The sequence below is a fragment of the Vigna angularis genome, chromosome 11, assembly GCF_016808095.1.
Source record: "Vigna angularis cultivar LongXiaoDou No.4 chromosome 11, ASM1680809v1, whole genome shotgun sequence".
NCBI classification, from domain to species: Eukaryota; Viridiplantae; Streptophyta; class Magnoliopsida; order Fabales; family Fabaceae; genus Vigna; species Vigna angularis.
In genome coordinates, this window is record NC_068980.1 from 23485295 (window position 1) to 23509438 (window position 24144).

Here is a 24144-nt window from a genome sequence, read left to right on the forward strand (position 1 = left end):
CGTAAAAATTGCAATTAAACGTAAAATTTAATTATTGACATTTAATATAAAAATATTTAAATGTTAGCTTTTGTAAGTTTTAAATAATATTTCTTATTAAAATAAATTACGCAAAGATATATATCTTAAACAAAGCAATTATGCAACTTTTGAGTTATATTATATCAAATTTTTATTATGTAAAATACTATTTAATAAGTTTAATATTTAAAAATAAATTAAAATAATAAATAAAAAGCACTATTTTTTATTTGTAAATATTATATATATATATATATATATATATATATATATATATATATATATATATATATATATATATATATATATGGATACATTTTAGTAGACAAAAATATGTTTATATATCATGGATTCTAAATTTTAAGGTTAAGGATATTTTAATAATTTTCATTCTCAAAACTAAACAATAAAAGAAACCTCCAAACCCTTACTCACCTCTCTCATTCCTCTCAACCCTTTCTCTTTCATCTTTCTCACTCCAATCTTTTCTCTGTCATCCCTATTGTAGTCTCAATTGAAAAAAATAAAAAACACTTGCCGTTAAACATTCTTACAAAAAAATGATTTTATAATGAATTTTCATCTTATAATTTTTGTCTTATCTAATTTTATCCAATTTTCACAAGCATAAAGGAATTGGTAATTGAACTGAAAAAAAATCAGAAATACTCGCTATTAAACCATTTCTTACAGAAAATGATTTTATAATGAGTTTTTATTTTATAATTTTTGTCTTATCTAATTTTATCTAATTTTCACAAGCATAATGACATGGTAATTGGCCTGGAAAAAAAATCAGAAACACTCATTGTTAAACAATTTCTTACAAAAAAATGACTTTATAATGAGTTTTCATTTTATAATTTTTGTTGTATATAATTTTATCTAATTTTCACAAGCATAATGACATCCAAAAGAATTGGTAATTGGCCTGGAGGGTTTTTTTAGAGATGATGATTCAACATATGCAAATGATGAAATTAGAGAGGTTAGTGAAGATGGTGAAATTGAAGAGATCTTGAATGAACATTTGCCTGAAGGTGAATATGTCAATGACTCAACTCTTTACAAAGACAAATTGTTTAAAGGCAATTGTTTCTGATTTTTTTCAATTGGAGCTATAGTAGGAATGATAGAGAAAAGGTTGAAGTGAGAGAGATGAAAGAAAAATGATTGAGAGGAATGAGAGAGGTGAGTAAGGGTTTCAGGTTTTTTTGTTTAAGTTTCTAGAATGAAAATTATTAAAATACCCTTAACTTTAAAACTTAGAATCCATGATATATAAGGGTATTTTTGTCCACTAAAATCCGGTACACATTACTAAAATGTACCAACTGAAAAACAGGCATGCCCATATATATATATATATATATATATATATATTTAATTCTACTCATTAAAAGTTTTGATACGTTAAAGCATATTTTTGTGTAATAAAATAAATGTTACTTCAGAAAACAACAATATTATTATTTAATATAAATTAATGTGTACTTCCAAGTGTATTAAATGGTCTTCTAATGTTGAATGCCAATTGAATTATAACATCATTTCGAATAAGGTGGAAATGCTAAATATAAGCTAAATAATTTTCTTTTAGAAAATCTATATTATTTTCAAAGATATATAACTTTTCATTCTTTTTCTATCCCAATTGCGTTTTAAGCGACAATATTTATAAGTTTATCGTTGTTTACATGAAAAATTTGCAGAGAATATTATCTGTGTAAATGGAAATGTAGTCAAATTCTATAGGAGAAAAATGATTCAGCTACGAAACAAAATTTGTATAAATATTTCTAGAATATTCTTCTATTGTACATATTTTCCAAAAACATATATTGCCAACATAATATTGTTTTTTTATTTATAAACATTAAGGTATCAGAGATGTTAAATTTTTTGATATAACGTTATCTTGTTATTTATATAATACTCATCTATAATTTCTTATTTTATTAAATTTTAAAATTTTTTGTTACACTATATATTATAAAATATCAATAAAAAAATAAAAAAATTAATTCCCAAAAAGAAATAATTCTATTTTCTTTTACTATCATAAATATAACCTTACAGAGGAAAGGCAGATGAAATAAAGTGTGAGGAAAGAAAGTAAGATGTAATAGAGCAAGAGATAAAAGAAAATTGTGGTTTTTAAAGTTAAAAATGAGTAATTAAAATTAAGTAATTACATCATTATTATAAACTTACTCATACATTTATTATGCACAACGATAATATAGAAAAATACCCGTTACTTTAACATATTCTACCTTGTTTTTCATTCATTGGTGAGTAGAAAATAAAATACATTAAACTGAATAAAAAAATTCTTTACTTATTATCATTTTCGAACAAGAAAAATAATATTTTTCCTTTGTAATCCAAACTTCACATTCCCACGAATTTATCCTAACCCAAATTTAGATTTTGAGAAAAACTTAAAAACGAAATACCTAAAAGCTAAAAGAAAACATTATTTTGAAAAAAAAAGCCCATATGTTACATAAAGATATTATATTGTGAACTTATTAAAAATAATTACAATAATAATACTTAACATAATTTTGATTTTTAACATTCATTTTACGTGTGTGAGGTCCATCTTTGTTGAATTTTCATATCATCACAATATACAATTTTAAAATTTAATGACACTTAGGCGTATCAAATATGAATACATTTGTCACGTTGACGTATCAAGGCCTCCCTATTCAAATAATTATTTAAGAAGCATGGACCCGTTTTACACAAAAATAAAAAATAAAAATAAAGGTGTAATTAATATATATGTTAATTATGTGTGTGTGGGGATAGCAATCTTATGTGGAAACAAAAGCTCATAATTATCCACATTAAAAATATATACGGTTTAATGGGCTAGAGAAAAGAATTAATTTAGAGAGAAAGACATTAATGAGATAATAAAAGAAATACAGTTGATTGAAGTTAAAAACGTTTATGAGTTCATTGTTTTTGTCATTTTCTCAAGTTAAACAAGGCAGATCCCTAATATGCTACACTTTAACGTTCCCTTTAGAACAAAATTCCAGCTAAGAACTGAAATGGCTCTCAGGAAAAAACAAGTGTGAACGCGCTTCATGCCAGTTACCACCTTAGCACTTCGCTAATTTTGATGTTTCATTCTCATCATATGCATGCACTTCACCCCTTTAAATCTCACACCCTCTATTTCCCTCTTTCATAATTATCACTCCTTTCTTTTCTTTTCTTTCCTTTCTTTACCACCTTAGCCATCACTATTCAAGGTTAGCTCTTCATTTTTCATGCTTCACCCACCAACATCACCATCTTTCATTCTTTAATGTTCTTTAATTCTCCTTCACAGTTTATCTTTTTCTTTTCTTTCCCATTCCATGCATCATCAATTTTTTTCTCAAGTTTTTTTAGAATACTCAGTCTTTTTGATTCACGGTAACCAATTTTTTTCACTACTTTTCAACCTTCACTCTTTATCAATACATCTTTTTGGAAGATCTGTCAGATCTCTACTAGTTAAATTTGAATAGAGTTATATTTTCATCCACATATATATATATATAGAGAGAGAGAGAGGAAGAGAGAGAGACGCACCACCTTCTAATTTTTACTTTGTGAAAATGTTATAGTTACCTTTGATGGGTTAAACTACTCATGTAAATTTAGCTTCTTTGATAGATTTTGCGACTATAATTAATGTGTAATTTTGATGATTTTTATTTAGTCAAGATTTGATTATGTGGGCCATTAAAATTTTTACTGACAGCTTCTTTTACCCATCCATTCTTTTACTGTAACTGATGTGTTTATCTCAATTTCAACTTTTTATTATTACAGAAGTACCATTTTACTTACATCAGGAATCATGGTAGTGTTTTTTTTGTGAATATAAACTTAAATACTCAATGGTTACTTATATAATCATCAATATAAGTATTAATTATTATATTAACTAAATATTAGTTATTATATTAACTAAATATTACTTATATATTAAATTTAACGATCCATAAAAGAAAAACTCTTTTTAACCAATGTTGGATATATTTTTTGATATTTTTTTTTTCATCTCTCATATTTATATATTTCTTTACTGACAATAAGAAACTTAATAACACATTTCAACGTGGAGCGAATTAGTCATATATAAGCTTTAGAGAGATTTGAAACCCTAAATCGATTGAATCTTTTAGCCCTAAATTCAAGTTTTAATTTGGCTCTTTTTTTTTTCTTTAATTAAACGTAAATTGGAATTTTTACACATGTACTCACATGTTATTAATATTACTAATAGTTATATGTACTCTTGTTTTTTATTCAGAGGTCTGATTTGGTGATCTTCCAGTGACATGATTACTCTAACACATACACTTTGTTCTCATTATTTCATTTGTAGAAAAACAGTGAAAAATCTTCTTCCGAGTTTAATAAGAGGAAAATCTTGTTGAAGAATGTCTTCAAAATCAGAAGCTAGCAAGATCAGTGTTGATTGCAATTCAGACAAGGTAGAGCATGCTCCAGGGGAGAATGCTGTAAGCTTCTTTTTTCCTTTTGATATTTATAATAATTATCTTTCCCTTAATACACATTAACTTAGTATTTTCCCGTAATTAGAAAATTCTCATTCAATTTTATACTCACCAACTTTTGCTCTATCTTCATACTTAAATAACTTAGTGTATGTATCCCCAATCTTGTGTTTCACATGAAATAATTAACATCACATTTTGTCTTGACGAAGAAGTTTTGATAACTCCTACGTATCAATTTTTCGTAATGACTTCGATTTCTTCCTTTGATAAATTAGCTACATGATGCGCCATTTATGATAGAATAATTAACCCTTAATTATTACATAAGCATTCAATACCCTAAATAGTCCATATATATAAACAACTTCTGCAACATTTAGTAGTTGTATAAAAATAATGTCTCTTTAAATATATATTAACTCAACTTTTTATTTTCTTACCTAACAAAAAAAACATTTATTTTGTAATTATTTTATGTTCTTCAATTACTTAACTTATGCATTTATATACCTTGCTTTAATATATATTTTTTGAAAAATTTCATATTCACAGAGGCCCGGTTATTATTTTGATAATTAGTGGCCACATAAAAGTGGGACTACATGACTTGTCACAGTTATAATCAAACTTACAGTTATGATAATGTTATGCCTTAATATAAACCCTTTGATCACTAGTGTTACGTTCTCCCTCGTAATTATGCTCAAGATCGAAATGGTTTTCTATTTTAACTGATTTTTTCCATGAGAATAATGATAATGAGAACTCTTTGGGTTGCATATAAATAATTCCATCAGCAATAGTAATTTTTCACCAAACATGTAAATTTCAGCTACCCTTCATTTCCATTCATATCAACCACTTTAATCAATATATCTGTTCAAATAACCCTATGTTTTAGAAAGGTTACTATAATTAAGTGTGTGTGTATATATATATATGATTACTTGAAATGCTTTGTTATGGGAAAAAATTAGTTTGATTTATTGAAATGTACACTTGCTTTTATTTGTTTCATTTGAAGCCTATTCCTGATGGATCTAACCATGAAGATCTTTCAAAGCCAAAAGAGAAATTGAAGAGAAAAAAGAAGCAGAAAAAATCCTCCTCAAAAGACAAAAAGAAATTAAAATTGTCTGAACATGAAGCTGTTAAGCCAGAGTCCTTGAATTTCACCTCAGTTGACGAGGTATGCTTTTAGTATGAAATTTGTATAACCATCTTTCCTATGCTTAGAGTTTTGATCGCAAGTTATACTTACTAAGTATCATGAAATGTTTATATATATATTCCATGATTAATATTTGTGACTGCTAAGCTATATAATGATTTTTATGCTCCACAATCGCAAGCCCAATGAACCAACTGAATTAGACAAAAGTGAAGTTGGTAAAAAAAGAGGAACTGTCGAAGGAAACAAGATTTCGGAACCTATGCTGCTTAGGTACTACTTTCCCTTCTTTTAATAATATGTAGCTTGATTTATTTAGTGTGTTATATTTTTTATTATATATTTGTTTTCGTTAATAATTTATGTCGGACTATGTTCTTATTTAGCCATGTCAAGAACTTTTACCATCTACTTAGGCTGTTTGAGACACTTGTGTTTGAAAATCATGTTAGTAAAGTGTGTTATTCCATGTAATCAATCAATAGGGATACCAACTCAGAGGAGAAAAGAAACATATCAACTAATGCTGAAAATCTTATAAACCCTTTGTTACAAATTCAACCACATGCAACTGAAATGTGTCGAACAGAAACAGCGTGTGCTGGTGAAGACACCAACAAAACGAGGAAACGGTAAGTCCACTACCTAAGTGTTTGTTTTGTTTGTGTAACGTTGCCTTCAAGGTAAAATATGTTGAAGCAGTGAGAAGCTTCCTATAAGAGGGGGGAAAAAACTATCTTCGATGAACACACAGAAGGAGCCCTTTGGAAGTTCAGGTTTAGCTTCACCGAGACAAATTACTAAAGGGAAAGAAAAAGTTACTTCGATGAACACAGTCCATAAAAGTTTAGGATCAGCTGCACCTATGCAAACTACAAAAGGGAAAGAGAAGGTATTGATGAACACAACCCCTAAATGTTCAGGACCAGCAATGAATAATCTCTTCGACTTTGAGACAATTATGCGCAGTAAACTTGCTGCAATGAATGCTGCTGCATCTTGGAAAGGTAAGGAATCAAAACATTGACATTTGATACAAAACAAAATCAAATACAGACTGTGATATCACCTTAAAACTGGGCTATAACTAAGCGGATTTTTCCTTTCTAGATGTAAATATTCGATCATCTCCATTGGATTGTACTACTCAGGCAAAAAATACTTTCAACTCTTCATCCAATTCAGCGGTACTATGATTTCTACACCTATTTTTAGTTTCTTTACAAAGATTACTTCTCATTGTAGCTTTGATGGAAACCTTTCCTCACCTTGCTAACTAGACCAAACTCATGTTTTTTTGTCAGAATGGTTTAGCTCTAGCTTCTGCACCCAATTCTGGAAATATTGGCTATAGAAACTCAAGGGCACATTCAGGGTTTCTAAATTACAAAGACATTGATGATGATTGGTCTGAATTGGAACTTGAGGCTTTATTGAGTTTTGTTAAAAAGTATGGTCTAGGTAACTGGAATGTCAAATTTGAAGATCCAGATTTGCAAATTATAAGGAACAAAACTGCTAGAGAATTAGCTGAAAAGTGGGAAATGGTAGCTTCTAAAATGTTACCATATCTACCAAACAGCTTCATGCGTCCAGTGACAGCTGACAGATCAACACTTGATGCATCACATGGAAATGGATTTCACTCAACCGTTAAGCTCCCCACAGTTCAGTTTCCAAGTGCAAAATTTCCAATTCATAGGCCTAGCCCTAGACTTGGCATTCCTCCCTTTCAAATTCATGAGGGTAATCAAGCTCTCAACTGGGGAAGGATCAAGCCATCCTCAAATGGTAGCTTTGGTCCTTACTTTCAAGGGTCTTCAACGGGAGCTTTTCATTCCTTGGCTGGTGCTCGTCCAAGGGAACTGAATCCCAACTTCAACACAATGAATGCACAACTTCTGGCTCAAAACTTTAGGCCTACCAGTGTTCAGACACCACAAATTCCACCCTCATCTCTCAGTGAAACAACAGTTTCTTCTCCAGCCAATGTTGGAACTGAAGCTCGGCCTCAGTTGCTGTTTGGCGGTCAAATCCCTCTTCCGAATAACTTGAGGCTCAACGAAAATGCTGGTCATCATGACGCTGACAACAGAAAGTGAAATTCGTATTGAAGAAGGTGGTAAAGGTTCTTTTCACAAAAACCTGATCTGCACCTTCACCTGAGAATTGCATGTTTAATATGAGAAGGTTCTGACTTCAATTTCCTAAGTGTCTCTTTGTTCTTTAGTTTCCCAAACATTTGGAAGGTGTGCAGGCTATATTTGGTACAAATTATAGCAACCGCAGCCTTAGTTCAACTCATAGTTACTTTAATCTATTTCTATTTCTAATTGCGTGGTAGTTGTTTCAATTACAATAGTGACTAATTATTGGATTAATAATGGTTGGTTTCTTCATGGTGATGCATTTTTTGTTGATTCAATTATCTAGCAGAAATAGATCTGCTGGTCACTTTCTTGAATTAGCAGATATTTTCCCCAGTTTATAACGATAATCATGCTGAACTAAGTGATTGAAAAAGTTAACAACAATTTTTATAAATTACGTATATTTTGATTCTATTATCAAGTAATTATATGCATTGAAATAGTTTTAGGAAAAATAAATATTATTGATTACTCATATATGTCAGAATTTGAGAACCACAAAAAAGTCAAATTAAAATATCAGCGATAGATATAAGAATCATATCAACACCAGTTTAAGTATAAACAAAATCTAATAATAATAAACTCCAAACTCGCATATATACGAATTATACAGATATATTAAGTGCAACCATCAAACAAGTCAGTGTTGTTCCAACTTAACCAATACTCTCAAAATTCAAAATATTGTACCATTTCTTAACTATAGGATGCAAAAGTATAGTTTTGATAAAAATAGTCGTAAGTATAGTTTTTATTATTATCAATATTATGAAAACTGTAACGATCATAATTAGTGGTGCTACACATTATATTTTTTCTCTTATAAATAAATTTATTAAAAGTAAAAAAAAAAGCGGTAATATTTAATTGTTTTTTATGTTAGTATGTAAGTATTACACTTTTGTCCATAAGAAATATGATAAGTATTTCATTCAAAAACATAAAGTTTTCAACTCAATATATTATATTTTATTCTTTTCAACGTATGGTTTCTAAAATAGGATAAATTTTTAAATCAATATTTATTTGAACTCATACAAGTAATAATTGATCTTCTAAAATAAATAAACAAATGTAACTCATATCATCATTTGTTAATTATGAAAACACAATTTTTGTTTCACTATAACCAATTATACATAACATCAATTATTGAAATAAAACAGAGAATTCAAGAAGAGGATAACCGGAGAGCAATATTGTCAAACGAAATAGAAATTTAAAGATACACACAGTAAAACAAGAAATCTTTTTTGTTGTCATTGTGCTTCCCGGTGTGTTCAAGTGAGTATTTTTGTTAAATATGGTTGTAATTATTTTTATTATTTAGATGATTTACTTCATTTCAATTACTTATGATGGTCATTACTTATGGATAATCCCAAAATAAAATATTGATTGTGAAATATAACTTAAAATCATTTTATTGACGGATATCGTTAGTAATATCACTCTTGTTAACCATTTTGTGTTCATTGATTTTTTTTTTTTGGTACATATACACTTTATGAATGAATCATAATCTATCAATAATATTTTATTAGTGTACTAAATGAAATATACTGATCGGAGTTAATGGTCATTCATGAACAATTATCAGGTATTAATAGGTCAGATTATCTTACGCTTTACAAATATACGGTATTAATTATTGATTATTGAGTTTGATTCCCTAAAAGTATACTGATAACTAATCAATGGACTTGACTGCCACAAACTCTATAAATAATACAACTGATGTCAAGTACAATCATCTTTTTATTATCCTAATAAAATAATGACCTTTTTATGAAACATATCTGACTTGAGCGTCGGAGTGTCTTCTGCAGGTCAACAACCCATTGGAGTGGATCGCGTTCTCGGAGAGGATTGAAGATCAAAAGAGAGCAAGGAAGGACGACCGACCCTCGGACCAATTCAACCGAAACAATTAGTATATACAAAAAATTCTTCCATCAACAATATTCTATTAGTAAATACAAAAAATTCTTGTAATGAAAACTTATTGATAGTAAAAAAGCTTCTTGAAAGTCAATCTCATAAGTTAGAACGATCACAAAGAAAAAATCTATTTCACACGAGATGTAAAAATTTTGAAAATATTTGTTTCCTTACCGTGAATACTGGCCTTTGTTGTAATGGTTGTAGTTTAAGAATAATGGAAAAAGTAGCCTTAAATACTACAACCCACCCAAAATTTTAAAACTTTTATTCGATTAGAAATAAGAGAGAGATAATAGTCAATAATCAAGTAAGTATACCTATCTTCCTATGAAATGTCAAGATGAAAGTTTACATGCTTAGTTACCATGATGTTATCACTAGTGAAGAAAAGACCTTTAACGTCATTCTATATATGTCTGGTTACCGAATATCCAACGTAAAAAATGACGTGTGACATTGCTGTAATTAAAATCACTATTTAGACGTCGGCTGGGGGGTCCCCAACGTCTAAAGAATAATACACGTCGGCCCTTGCAATTGGACGCCAAAAATAGACGAATGAATAAAAATATTAATATTTTAATTGGCTTTAAACGTTCGGGTTCAGGATACCCGACGTCTAAGACCTATTTAAATGTCGGGACCAACCACTGGATGCCAATGAGGTAGTCAAAATTCCAAAAGCTACCATTTAAACGTCCGATCCCGCCACACCGACGTTTAAAGTCTTATTTAGACGTCGGCCCCTCCTAACCCGGACGCCAAATGTGTCCACTAAAATTATATTTTAAACCCTTTAGACATCGGCTAGGAGGGGACCCGGCTTCTAAACGTCTGCTATTACCAAAATCGCAAACGCGAGGTAGTAGTTATGCTCACTTAGTGTTCATCATCTTCCTCACGTTTTCTCTCCACGGCCAAAGCTTTTGAGGTTCGTTTTCTCTCTTTTGCACCGTTTAAAATTAGTTTTACTCTAATTACATTACTCTTTGATGAATTATCTTCCATTTGAACCAATTATAATGCGTCTTCGTTGCGTTTTGGTGCAATTTTGCGCGTGTCCTTGGCTGACGATTTTGAGCATTTTTGGCAGGCGATTCTTGCGTTTTTAAATGGTGCAATCCTCTGTTTCCCTCCTCAATGTTTTTGAACGGTGTACATGCAGACGTCTAATGGATTACAGAGGCAAGATTCGTGCAGGACATTAAACGTCGACTGCCCATAGTTAGATGTCTTTATAAACGTCTGATCTGTACTATCCGACGTCTATATAGACGTCTGATCTGTACTATCTGATGTCTACATTAACGTCTTCCAATAAGACGTAGATACAGGATCAGACGTTAAAAACCATAAATAACAAACGTTAAAAGCCTTTTCTGCACTAATGTATGCCATGACAATATGATTGAAAATCTATTTATGATGGCTTTGCTAACAAAATATGTTTCACACAAAAGAAGAAAATTAATTGTCCTCTCACACCTCAGAAGAAAATTATTTTTCCTCTCTCACCTCAACAAGTGAGAGGAGACTAAGAGAAAATGAAAAAAAAGAATTATTAAAAGGTAGGAAAAAATGAGAGCTAATTAAGCCTATAGTAAATAGATGAGAAAAGTAGTCAAAATTGGACAATTCAAACATTTGAACAAATGAATCCCAATTACAACTCAAACAAACCTTGTGAAAATGTCAAGCCTATTTTATAGTCTTGTGATCTCTGTTAGGTGTATAATTAAACAAACAAGCAATCTGTTTTCGTCAAAATTGACAATAATATTACATATGGATTTATCCATAAGTAATTACATACAAATTTATCCGTATGTAATTACAGACGGATAAATCCATATGTAATTTATCCACAAATATTTTCGTATGTAATTACCTACATATAAATTTATATATAACGTTATCTATGAATATTTTAGTTAACAGTTTTTGTCCGTAGGTAATATGTAGATAATATTTTCTTATCTACGAATTTTGACTTTTACCGACAAATTTTGATCGTAGGTAATAACAATTTTTTTCTTGTATTTAATTGCACATAACTTCAAAGTTAACCATAAAACTACATAAGAATCAACATAGAAGATTTAGCATTCCATGTGGAAGACAAAACGTAATATAAAAACTTAATGGTGCAATGGTGATGAAAGGTAATGATGGATATTGGTGGGTGATGATTCTTTGAGCTCTACTAAACCTCTTTTTGTAGTAGACTTTGATGATCAAATATGTTTCTCAAAGACACAAACTTTAGTATTTGAGTTAATCAAACCAAGGTAAGAACTTCAAGTGTAGAGTTTTAAACTTTTAGCAAACGATAACGATCCACATTGACAAATTTCCTTTGCAGAGATTTATGGGATCGAAATCATATTCACTTTGCAAAAAATTAAGTGTAATAACAATGTATTCTAGTGTCACTAAGTCCTCAAAATATAAATTTTAATAATAACATTTGTTTGAAAAAAACCCAACTTAGCAAATGATCCAACGAGTCAAACACATTAGACGACTAGTGTCTTCAGAGTAGATGACTACTGTTTGTACATATTAGATGAGTCCATCAAACAATACATAATAGAAAAGTCCATTGAATGATACACATGTAGACTTAGCCTTCCATGTGCAAGACATTAAGAAACATAGTTAATTAAACAAACCTAGAAGATTTAGTCTTCAATGTATAAGACAACACAAGACATAATATAAAACTGAATGGTACAACAATGATGAGTGATGGATGATGATGGATAAATTATGGACAATAATTCGTTGAGCTCAACCAGATCTCTATTTATAGAATACTTTAGTGATCAAATCTATTTTTCAAATATGCAAACTTTGTGTTGGAAGTCCCACATCAACTAGAGATAAGACCTAATTATAATATATATAAGTGGGGTGCAAACCTCACCATACAAGTCGATTTTGTGGGGTTGAGGTAGGTTTAAAGTCCACTTCTTAATATGGAATCAGAGCCATGGTTGGAGCCTTTCTATACCTCGACGTGAAGGGGGTGTGTTGGAAGTCTCACATCGACTAGAGATAAGGCCAAATTATAATATATAAGTGGGGTGCAACCTCACCTTACAAGCCGGTTTTGTGGGGTTGAGTTAGGCTTAAAAACTCACTTTCATAATATGGTACAGAGCCATGGTCGAAGCCTTTCCTAGCGAGATCTATGTGGGCATTTTGTTCCTTCCGTTGTCGGGCCATTATCGAACCACCCATTAATTCTACTCTCACGCTCGAGATGTCTATACTTTGGCATCGACTAGAGATAAGACCAAATCCAACCACTGGAGTGGGCAGAACCGTTCGTCCCAAGAAGCTGTCTCCCAAGTTCGTCGGGCCTTATCAAATCCTAAGGAGAATCGGACCAGTGGCGTACGAGTTATCCTTGCCTCCTCAACTGTCCAACCTTCATCCAGTCTTCCACGTTTCTCAACTTCGGAAGTACATAGCAGACCCTTCTCATGTACTAGAGTTAGAGGACGTTCGTCTTCGTCAAGACCGCACGCTCGAGATGCAACCAGTCCGTGTTGAAGACAGCCAAATACTAAAAGAGGAAAGCTATCAAGTTGGTGAGAGTGATGTAGGACGAGAAGACTGGGGACTCTACGTGGGAAGTGGAGGATGCCATGAGGGACTTGTATCCTCACCTATTTTCGGGTAAGTCTTAATTTTCGAGGACGAAAATTTTTGTAGTTAGGGGGAATGTCAGACCTCATTAAAAACGCACTCAAAACCCCTCTGAACGGACGCCAGGTGTCAAGCAGCAAGGATCAGAAATCAGTTAGTGGAATGCAGGTGTCAGCAGAAGAGCGAACGTTCGGTTTTAACAAAACAAAATTTTTTGAAAATCGCGTCACACTCTCTGCATGCATCTTCTTCTCCAAAATCTGATTTTTCTCAAATTCTCCTTCTTCTCTCTAAAAAGCTTTCCCTTCTCTCTACCGAAACTCACCATTTCTCTACTCCGATCTCCGTTCAGGCACCGTAGAAGTACCCCCGGCGTCCCAAGCTTCAGTTTGAACCGTTCAGTTTCGAGTTTTGATCTGGTAAGTCTTCTTCTCTGTTAGTCGTTCATTCCCTGGCACATGCAAACCAACTTCTGGTTGCATGGGTTCATAGTCTTCTTCTGAACCAATTGGTTTGTTGTTTGTTTTGATTTGAAGAGTCGATTGAACGTTGTGGGTAGAAGGATTTTAGTCAGACAAACCGCATTCTATATCTAGTACGCTCGTTCACGCTAGAGGTAAGGGAAGCTTATTTAATTTAATTAGTATGTTGTTGTATGTATGAACGTTCGTTAGTTGACTGAATGAATTGGATGCATGATGATTGATATAAATGTAGTACATGAACGTTCGTTTATTTAATGAGTGGAAATGGAATATGATTGAGCTATGTTATGATGTATGAAGTATATGAAATCTCTATGTTTGAATGGTATGAAATATGAATGTGATTATGATATGAATATATAAAGTTGTGGAACTATATGTTAATAAATGAGTTGGAAAATAAATGATCCGGATATGAATTCCCCTAAGAAAGTGTACGTTCGTTACTGAACGGTCTTTGACCGTTTGGTTTTCTGAGTGAACTTGGTTAGAATTGGATTCTTTCATTTGGGAAGAATCCTAGTTAAGGGCGAGTGTCTTCGTGTTGTAATACTATGTTTGAGCGTTCGGCCAAAGCATAGTTATGTCTCGATATTCCGTGATACGCTTAAGTATATATATATATATATATATATATATATATATATATATATATATATATATATATATATATATATATATATATATATATATATATATATATATATATATATATATATATATATATATATATATATATATATATATATATGTATGTATGTATTTGTATATTCTAGTTATTCTTAAACACTACTTCAATAGTATTTTGATATATTTATCAAGACCCTTTCTTTAAGGTTTAGTAGCACTAGGTATTATACCAAGTGTTCGTCCTAAACAAGTGTTTGGTCTTACACCAGGCACTCGTTCTAACTCCTCAAGCTAAACTTCATAATAAGAGCGTTCGTTCAAATCTCTAGGGTTCGCTCACTATAATGTTCAGTCTTTAACTAGCATTTCGTATTTCTTGATACTAAACCGAAGTAATCTAAGTTTTCATAAGCATTCAGTTTCTTCATGGGAATTCCGCTAAGTATTGTTCTTTGAATATCTTGAAGTGTCGGTGTCCATTGGTTCCGGCCTAGAGCCTTAGTGTTGAGCATGGTCATTTAGATGTTCGGTTAAAACTCTTAAGAGTCAGTTTATATAATTGACTCATTTTGTAAGCTATGTTCGTTCTACTCGTTTCTGGTAATATATGATTGTACTCGGTTTCTTTCTAAAACCGATAGTAAACTTCTTGGTCTAAATCCTTTCTAGAAATGGAGACTTTTCGGTCTCGTTCCAATTATTCGGTCTCGTCCTGAGTCAGGGTTGAACGTTCCGTAAATTGTATCCGAACGAATCTTTGTGTGAAATGTTTAAGTGAAATGATAATTAAAGAAAGATGAAGAAAATATGATATGGAAATGTTGTGGATTATGGACGAGCGTTCCGGGGAGGAATGACTCATGTGTGAATATTGAAACTTGTAAAGTATGACTATGGGTAAGCTAAGCTGGCTGTTCATCCTGATGTTCCGTGAGTACTCGTCTTCACGTAGAGGAGGGTAGGTCATATGTGGGAACGGCAGGAGGTCCTAGTCCTTAGGGTTACTTTGGACAGATAGGGCTAACCTCGGGTGGCAGCTGTTGAGGGCATCCCAGTTACTACATCACCCGGGTGCACGAACGCCTGTAGCTACGCAGATTTCATACAGTCCGGACAGTTAGTCTAGTATTAGGATTTGTGTGAACGAACTATGAATTATCTTGTTTGAATGATTTTGTGAAATGTATGTTTATGCATGAATTAAATTACATAAGCTTACCCTGTGTTTTTCTGTCGTGTCTCGTTTTGTACGTTCGTCTTGTCGTTGCAATGATCATCCGTGTGGATGTGAGTAGAAGGGGACGCACTGTTGGAAGATACGCTGGAAGAAGAAAATTTGGTAGATGTTGAAGTTAAGACCAAACCTTAGGACGTTCGGTCAGTAAAGTAGTTTTTGTTATAAGGTGGTCTATCGCCATTTTCCCATCTTTGGATGTATGACCGTTCGGTATTTGTTTTTTTGTAAAACGTTCGGTCAGACTCGTGCTTTTGTATTGTTTAATTATAGTAACTCTTTCTGTAAGGTCGTTCGGCCGAGACCATACGTTCTTGTAAAGTCTAAGACTGACCTGCTATATTATTAAATGTAATTATTCGATTATATGGTTTATTGCTATATTTTTGGAATGTTACACTTTTCATCATAATTTCTCTTTTATTACTTTTAATAAATGAATCTATTATTTTATTTTTCATAGATATACCTATTTATAACAAAATTCAAAATTAAAAAATAAACTATTAAAATCTAATTAGATATTGAATGATGTAATTATTAAAAAAAATCTATGATAATCAAGTCACAAATAAAAACAGATTATGGGAAAACATAGTAAATAATTAATTTTATCTTTTATGTTCATAAAACATTACTATACAAAATACTTATAAACTAAAAATATATAAAACTAATACTTTAGAATTAAATGAAATAAGAGAGATATTTTTTTTTAAATGGAACAAAAGGTTACGAGAATAAACATAACGAACTTGTTTTAAACTTTATTTTTTTTCTTCAGAAACAAAAAATTAATACCTGAAAAAGTAAAAGATGAAAACGATAGTAAATAAATCAAGAGGCAAAAAGAAAGAAAATAAAAAAAATCTTAAGAAATTTTTTATTTTGTATTATATTTAATTTTATATTTTAGTATATATCAATTTAACATAAATGACGTGTTTTAAAAAAAATAAAAATATATCAAATTTAATTCTTATAAATTCTTATAAATTCTTATTATACATATACAAAATTTTAAAAGTATTGAACGTCAAAGCATGAAGATTCACTCTTACTTTTTACTATTTTCCCTCTACTTTTTCTTTTTTTCATTTTCCATTGTCTCAAATTTGTCTCTAATTCAAACACACTCTAATGAATATATTTTTGTATTCTTCATAAATACCTATTAAAAAAAAGCTAAATAACAAAGTATCAAAATCTAATTAAATATTAAAGAAAATAATTATTAAAGAAAATTCATGATAATCAAGTCACAATTAAAAACAAATTATGAAGAAACACAATAATTATTTTTTTTTATAAAATATTACTATGTAAAAGACTTATGAGATAAAAAAAATAAGATACTAATATTTTAATATCAAATAAGAAAAAAATACTTTAAGTTTTTCAAAATAAAACAAAAATATAAGTAAATCTAGATGAGAAAAAGAAAGAAAAGAATTTCTTAATAAAATTTTTGTAAGACCTTAGAAAATTGAGTATTAAAATTTATAAGTGTTTTTAAAATTGAGTATTTTAAAGTTGAATAATTCAATAATATAAATAGAAACTCCTAAATTCGTCTAGTTATCAAAACATTTACCATATTTGTAGAAACATTTCTCTCATCTCTCTCTGCATTCTCTCTACAATTTTTAACGCCTAGATCATTCGTTTAACGATTATGAGGTGTCTAAGTGATCACGGTGAGGAATCCTTCTTTTCTATCCGATCACTTTTCTTTATTGAGCAAGTAAGTTTTTGCTCTTTTTTTCTTAATTCTTCGATCAAATTCATGTGTAGAGGTTCTCTTTGCATGTGTTAGATTAGTTTTCTATGTATCTCTTTATCGATTAGAGGTCCTAAGGACTTTCTCTGATCATGGTCTTGTGGTTTGTAGGTTTTTCTAGAGTTCCTTGAGTTCAAAGCAAGAGCAACAAACTGCATATAGTTGGGGTAACTCCTTTTAAGGTAAAGGAAGCTAGTTTTATGATTTGAGTATTAAATTACAAGCATGATTAATGAATTTTTGGAATGAAAAAATGAATTAGTTATATTATAGATGTATGACTTGGTGATAATTGTGTTCTTGATTGATTTGAAATTAGTTGTATGAATGCTTGATGTATTGCATAAGTATGTGTTTGTTTGAGAATACCTTGTTGATGATGTTAACTTGTGGTTGAATTGTTGAATAAAATGAAATTGTAAAGTTAAGAGATTATTTTGGTCAAAAAGAGATTATGTTGATAGGTGATTTGTAGAAGGAATGATAAAAAGGGAGAAATGAGAGTTTGGGATCTTTAGTAGATCAATTGTGACTTGTTGGGAAGGAATTGAGTATGTAAATGGGCTAGGTATGTTTGATAGATAAGAAGGTTGGGTTGCTAAATACTTCTAATGTATTTTTGAGGTTTTGAATGATGAGTTTTGGAATTGAAAGGTAAAAGGTAAAGGAATGAATTTGGGGTCTGTTATTGACTCACTTTGGACTTGTTCAGACTCTTAAATTGGCCAATTATATGCTTAAATGGTTAAAAATTAAAATTTGGTCTTTAAAGTGGGATTTTAGTTAATTTGAGTTGAAACTCATGGTCATACAATTTTAAATTTGGTTTAAGTTGAGTCCTATGCAATTGGATAGGTCAATTGTGTCTTAGAATGTCTAATGGAAGTGATGAAAGTTTGTAGTTATGCCTAAGATGGGTATTGAAGTATTGATGGGTGCATATTATGCAGATATTGGTTGTAGAATCATGTAGGGTGGTTGGGCGAGCAAGGAGAGCTCATTGGGCGAGTAAATAAGGATTCTGATAGTGAGTTTCAGGGGTTGGCAAACTTTCTAGCTGGTTTGTGGGACTTCTCTGTTTTCACACTAGCTGAGTGAGTGAAATTGGTTCGCTGAGTAAGTGAAGATTGCTCGTTGGGCGAGTGAGTATGAATTTCATTGGTCATTTCATTGATTTATCTTCTGTGCTTAGTTGTGAATGATAGAATGTTGTACTTTATACTTTATGATATGATTGAAAGGTGTGATGGCATGTGAATGATGTTATAAGGAGTTCAAGGAGGATTCCTTTGTAATGGTTACGTGTGTGAGTGTATGTATTGATATATGAAGCTAGTAATTAGCGGTTATTCTGGAGCTCTCAATAACCTCCAGTTTCAAGAAGAGAAAGATGTTTATGTGGTGGAGAGTAACACAAGATCCCTAATCTATTGGTTATTTGTTAACCATAGATGCTTGAAATGATTAACCTTGGAGTGGGGTGATTTGTTGACGAGGATGTCGTTGTTGTTCCACCTCAAAGGCAGAACCTCTATGGTTTGATAACAATACATGTTTCTGGATGGTCAATCTATAGTTAGATATTGAAATGTGTGTGAATATTGTTGGTGATGATAGTTGAACTATTGAATGACGAATATAAACGATGCTTGTGTGTGTCATTTGATAAACTAGCTTACTCTTTTTTTTGTGTTTGTGTTTGTTCATCTTTTGGACTGCCATGATCATTTTTACGATGTAAACAGACGAGAAACTGTCTTTGAATCAAATTTAATTATCATATATTATAATTATACATATACAAAATATTAAAAATTTGGAGTACCACAACATCTTTATGGAAGAAGATTCATTCTACTCTTATTTTTCTTTTCTTTTTTTCTCTCAAATCTATCCCTAAAATTATGAGAAAAGAAAAAAAAACCTCACATCTAAAGACTTTTGAGAGTACATTTCATCTCCAATTTTCTTTTTTTTCTTTTTAATCTATGGTATGATGGTTGTGATTAACTTATTAAAAAAAATCCCATTGCACTATGGTCTAAGAGAAAATAATGCTTTATTGTTCATTTGCATGATTCCCAAAAGGGTTTAAAACGTGATTAAGTTAATAAAGTTAAAAATGAACAAAAACAAATAAAATATAAGCAATATTTAGGCAAACCAAAATAATTTATTTAAGCTTGAAATTAAGATTAAAAAAATAGAGAGAGGAAAAATGCAGTTTTGTGTTCATTGATTGATGACATTAGCAGTAATAAACTAAAATGTTTAAGCAGAAGAGAAATTTATGGCGGTGTTTGAAGAAGGAAGTGGGTGGAATAAAAAAAGAGTGAAAAAGCAAGGAAGATCTTGAACCTCTCCTGAACGATAAGAGAAATCCAAAATCCTCTCACCACACCCAATCGTTCACCCTTTGTACTTCACGTCCACATCTTTCGTCTCTCTCCTTTCACCAAATACTATCAAACCTCTTCTTTCGCACTCGTTTTTTCTTCACACTCACTCAAATCAAACACTCTCTTTCTCTCTCTGCAATGGCCTCAGCCGCAGCCCCCACCACTTTCTCTCTGCTCCACTCCGCCACCTCCACCTCGTCTTCCTCGCGCGTGAAGCTCTCCTCCTCCCTCCGCGTCCGCCCGCTCACGCGCCACCTGGGGTTCAGGGTGGCCGACCCGCTGCTGGCAGCGAATGTGGCGGCGCGGGTGGCCGCGGTGAGGGTCGGGAGGGGCAGGAGAGGGGTGGTGTCGATGGCTAAGAAAAGCGTGGGCGACCTGACTACTGCGGACTTGAAAGGAAAGAAGGTGTTCGTGAGGGCTGACCTCAACGTCCCGCTCGACGACAACCAGAACATCACTGACGACACCAGAATCCGAGCCGCCATTCCCACCATCAAATACCTCGTTGAAAACGGCGCCAAAGTCATCCTCTCTAGCCACTTGGTTTGTCTTCTCTCTTTCCTACGCTCACTTCCGGCATGGTCTGTGTTCTTATTTTACTCATCTGATTTTATTCTCCTGGAAATACATAGTAAGAAGTTCCTCCTCATCAGAATTGAATGATTCTCGAAAAATTTGTGCTCATTTATTTACTTTTGCAGTGTTATTCAGTTAGAATTAGAGAATTCGAGTTCCATCTAGATCGGGGTGAAAAGGGTATTGTGCTACTCTTTTCGTGAAGTTCTGGCAATACAGTATGGAAGCTACTTCTATCTAACCAAAAATTTTAATAACTAAAGAAACTTAAGTAGCATTTCGAACCATGTTGTATATTTGCTCCGATGTTTTAAAACGCAGTATGCAATTTCGGTCTCATTAAGGTTTTTTGGTGTCCCCGTGTCCTTGATTTCAGCTGCATTTGGGATGAGTGCATGAAGGAAGGATAAAAATAGGAGACTTTAGACTAGAATAATAATTTTATATTTTGTATTCGTTTCTACATTTTTGGAATTAGAGACTTTCTACGACATTACTTATTGGATGACTCTAATTAGTGGATGAACCCAGTAGTCTTGGCTCATAGTATAAATAGGTTTATGGTAACTTCTGTAATAGTTTAGGCTCATACTGGATTGAATCTTATGTTCTGTGAGTGATATAGGTTCTTATTCTTATGTTTGAATTGTTAATTCAAGCGTTTGTGATTGTAACATCTTTATCTTTCAATCTCCTCTCGCATTTTCTATTTTTTTAATAATTGTGTACAAATTGTTGGAAATGATCCATTTTCCGTAATCCTTGGTGAGGCATTCATCAAGTTGTCTCCAATTTCCAACTATATCAGTAATTGTGAGGGAATTGCCACTGCAAGTTATAACCTTGTTGTGCTCATCTTTTGAGGGAATTTAAGTGATTTATTTACTTCAAAGAGCTTTTTCTTTTCGAATTTTTTTTTCTAAAATCAGTCTTTATGCAACTCTGTATGTAGATTAACGAGGTTTCGTGAATTTTTTAATTATTGCCAATTATGCTGTATTTGCCTTGTCATATTTAATAATTTTGAAGTTTAATTATATGCTTTGAGTTTTGGGTCTGTGGTTATTTTCTTAAAAAATATTAGGAGAGAAAGGGTGCTTCAATTAGTAGAACAATCTAAATTCTTGTCTTAGATGTGAAATTTGTTGTCAGAAGAAATGTCCGGATGGTTGAAAAAAATTCGATTTTGTTATAGTTTTGGTAATGTTGATGTAGGCTGTCTTGATGCAAGTATAAGAGTACATTTGTGTCTACTATTATGGTTGAACTTGTAAGTTGAATTGTTGCAATTTTTCATATAATTTCTAGGGGCGACCGAAGGGTGTCACTCCCAAATACAGCTTGGCTCCTCTTGTATCTCGGATTTCTGAACTCCTTGGTTTCCCGGTATGTTTATGTATTGATCATTGTGGAATATGTATGAAGAGATCTTTTGAGTGTTGTAATTTTCCTGGTGGTTATGATAATGTTCTTGACTTATGTTTTTTATTTGAATAATTTGCAGGTTGTCAAGGCTGAGGATAGTATTGGTCCAGAAGTGGAAAAGTTGGTGGCTTCTCTTCCAGAAGGAGGTGTTCTTCTTCTAGAAAATGTGAGGTTTTACAAGGAGGAAGAAAAGAATGATCCTGAGCATGCAAAAAAGCTTGCCTCTCTAGCAGATCTGTTTGTGAATGATGCATTTGGTACTGCTCATAGGGCACATGCATCAACAGAGGGGGTTACTAAATACTTGAAACCATCTGTTGCTGGTTTTCTTTTGCAAAAGGTGTGTTTATCGCTTCGCTTTTAGCTAACTCTAAAATTCTGCAAAAATAAAGCTCCTGAAAGTTTCAATGCCACAATACCACCATTTTCATTGTGAATGATCTTATAAAATTAATAAATTTTATCACTTGATGTAAAATGAAACTTTACCTAAAATGTCAATTACTCTACTAGGAAAAGTTTTTAATAACTATTTTCACGTGGATTGTTCATTTTTTAGGAACTTGATTACCTTGTTGGGGCAGTATCAAGCCCAAAAAGACCATTTGCTGCCATTGTTGGTGGTTCCAAGGTCTCATCTAAAATTGGAGTGATTGAGTCACTTTTAGAAAAGGTTGATATCCTTCTTCTTGGTGGAGGAATGATCTTCACATTTTACAAGGCACAAGGTCTTTCAGTGGGTTCTTCCCTTGTAGAGGAAGATAAATTGGATCTTGCTACATCACTACTTGCAAAAGCCAAGGAAAAGGGGGTGTCTCTCTTGTTACCAAGTGATGTGGTGATTGCGGACAAATTTGCTCCCGATGCAAATAGCAAGGTTTGTTTTCTGGTTTCTAAGCTTCTTTAGCTAAAGATATCGGTCATAGTAAGTTAAACCACATAAAATATTAATAATATTGCAAACGCTTACTTGTAATATTATTCTTTATTCAATCTGAATCATTTGCAACTAGCAGTTAAATTCTTCCTTAACCTTTTAGGTCGTGCCAGCATCTGCCATCCCTGATGGCTGGATGGGATTGGATATTGGTCCAGATTCTGTTAAATCATTCAGTGAAGCATTGGGTACAACCAAAACCATCATATGGAATGGACCAATGGGAGTGTTTGAATTTGACAAGTTTGCTGTTGGTACAGAGGTATGCGAGAACACACTAATAAGGAGCTCTGTTCAAATTACATTTTAAAGCAAATGTTTTCTGTAAATATAAACAATGTCCACTCAAATTGATGCGTATACTCTCAGTAATATACAGTAGGAGTTAGTTTTCGTGATGTGACTTGTACATCTCCATAAACTATATTCTTTTCATTTATGAAAATAATGTGTCCGATTAGGGGTGATTCAAATGTCGGCTTACGAATAACCTATTCTGTTTGGCTAATAAATGTGTGCACCGTACATAATTTACATTTTATACCATTCTTTCAGGCTATTGCCAAGAAGCTAGCTGACCTCAGTCAAAATGGAGTCACCACGATTATTGGAGGAGGTGATTCTGTTGCAGCTGTAGAGAAAGTTGGAGTTGCCAATGTCATGAGCCACATATCTACTGGTGGTGGTGCCAGTTTGGAGTTATTGGAAGGCAAAGAGCTTCCTGGAGTCCTTGCTCTTGATGAAGCCACACCAGTCCCTGTGTAAGACAATTTTCAGCTTGGAAAATTTTCCCATCCTGAGTTGTCAGTCTTGTGAAAGAGCATGTGTTTTAGGACCGATCCGAGTCTGTTAGTGTAAATTTAATCATGCTTGAGTTATTGACTTCACTCATAAATTGCGTGTAACTGTAAACACTGGCTGAGAGCCATAAATTCAAATAAATCCTTGAGTTGCTGCCAGAAGCATTTTGCACTTTGATTTGTCTTATGTCACACTCCTGACTGGCGCCATTTGGTCCCGGGTACACTGTAACAAGTCTTAAACAACTACGAGGATTATTGTAGGAACAGAAGATGAAAGGTATGGTGCAAAATTTGCTGCCAGTGTAATCTAATTTAAATTCAAATAAATCTATTGGTTGCTGCCAGAAGCTATTTACACTTTGCTTTTATCTTATGTCTTCCTGCAAAATCCTTGAAC

The 24144-nt window shown here is 32.3% G+C and overlaps 2 protein-coding genes across 2 annotated transcripts; both read left to right on the forward strand.

The window, feature by feature from the left end:
* The first annotated feature begins 3230 nt into the window (after positions 1-3230).
* Positions 3231-8104, forward strand: LOC108333487 (uncharacterized). Its single transcript, XM_017568950.2, has 8 exons — positions 3231-3293; positions 4421-4556; positions 5581-5745; positions 5909-6000; positions 6213-6359; positions 6430-6734; positions 6838-6914; positions 7032-8104. Exons 2-8 carry the CDS (start codon positions 4476-4478, stop codon positions 7827-7829), a joined length of 1665 nt encoding a protein of 554 aa, XP_017424439.1. The 5' UTR covers positions 3231-3293; positions 4421-4475; the 3' UTR covers positions 7830-8104.
* Positions 8105-19955: 11851 nt separating this feature from the next.
* LOC108334151 (phosphoglycerate kinase, chloroplastic) lies at positions 19956-23916 on the forward strand. The gene is made up of 6 exons (XM_017569816.2): positions 19956-20549; positions 21891-21968; positions 22087-22347; positions 22567-22884; positions 23048-23206; positions 23500-23916. The coding sequence occupies exons 1-6, from the start codon at positions 20145-20147 to the stop codon at positions 23707-23709; spliced, it is 1431 nt and encodes a 476-aa protein (XP_017425305.1). The 5' UTR covers positions 19956-20144; the 3' UTR covers positions 23710-23916.
* The last annotated feature ends 228 nt before the right edge of the window (positions 23917-24144 follow it).

Coding starts and splice junctions, on each gene's coding strand:
- LOC108334151 (XM_017569816.2), top strand. CDS start 20,145: ATGGCCTCAGCCGCAGCCCCCACCACTTTCTCTCTGCTCCACTCCGCC. Junction 22,348..22,566: donor CTGGTTTTCTTTTGCAAAAG/GTGTGTTTATCG, acceptor TTCATTTTTTAG/GAACTTGATTACCTTGTTGG. Junction 22,885..23,047: donor CTCCCGATGCAAATAGCAAG/GTTTGTTTTCTG, acceptor TTAACCTTTTAG/GTCGTGCCAGCATCTGCCAT.
- LOC108333487 (XM_017568950.2), top strand. CDS start 4,476: ATGTCTTCAAAATCAGAAGCTAGCAAGATCAGTGTTGATTGCAATTCA. Junction 4,557..5,580: donor ATGCTCCAGGGGAGAATGCT/GTAAGCTTCTTT, acceptor TTTCATTTGAAG/CCTATTCCTGATGGATCTAA. Junction 6,001..6,212: donor TCGGAACCTATGCTGCTTAG/GTACTACTTTCC, acceptor ATCAATCAATAG/GGATACCAACTCAGAGGAGA.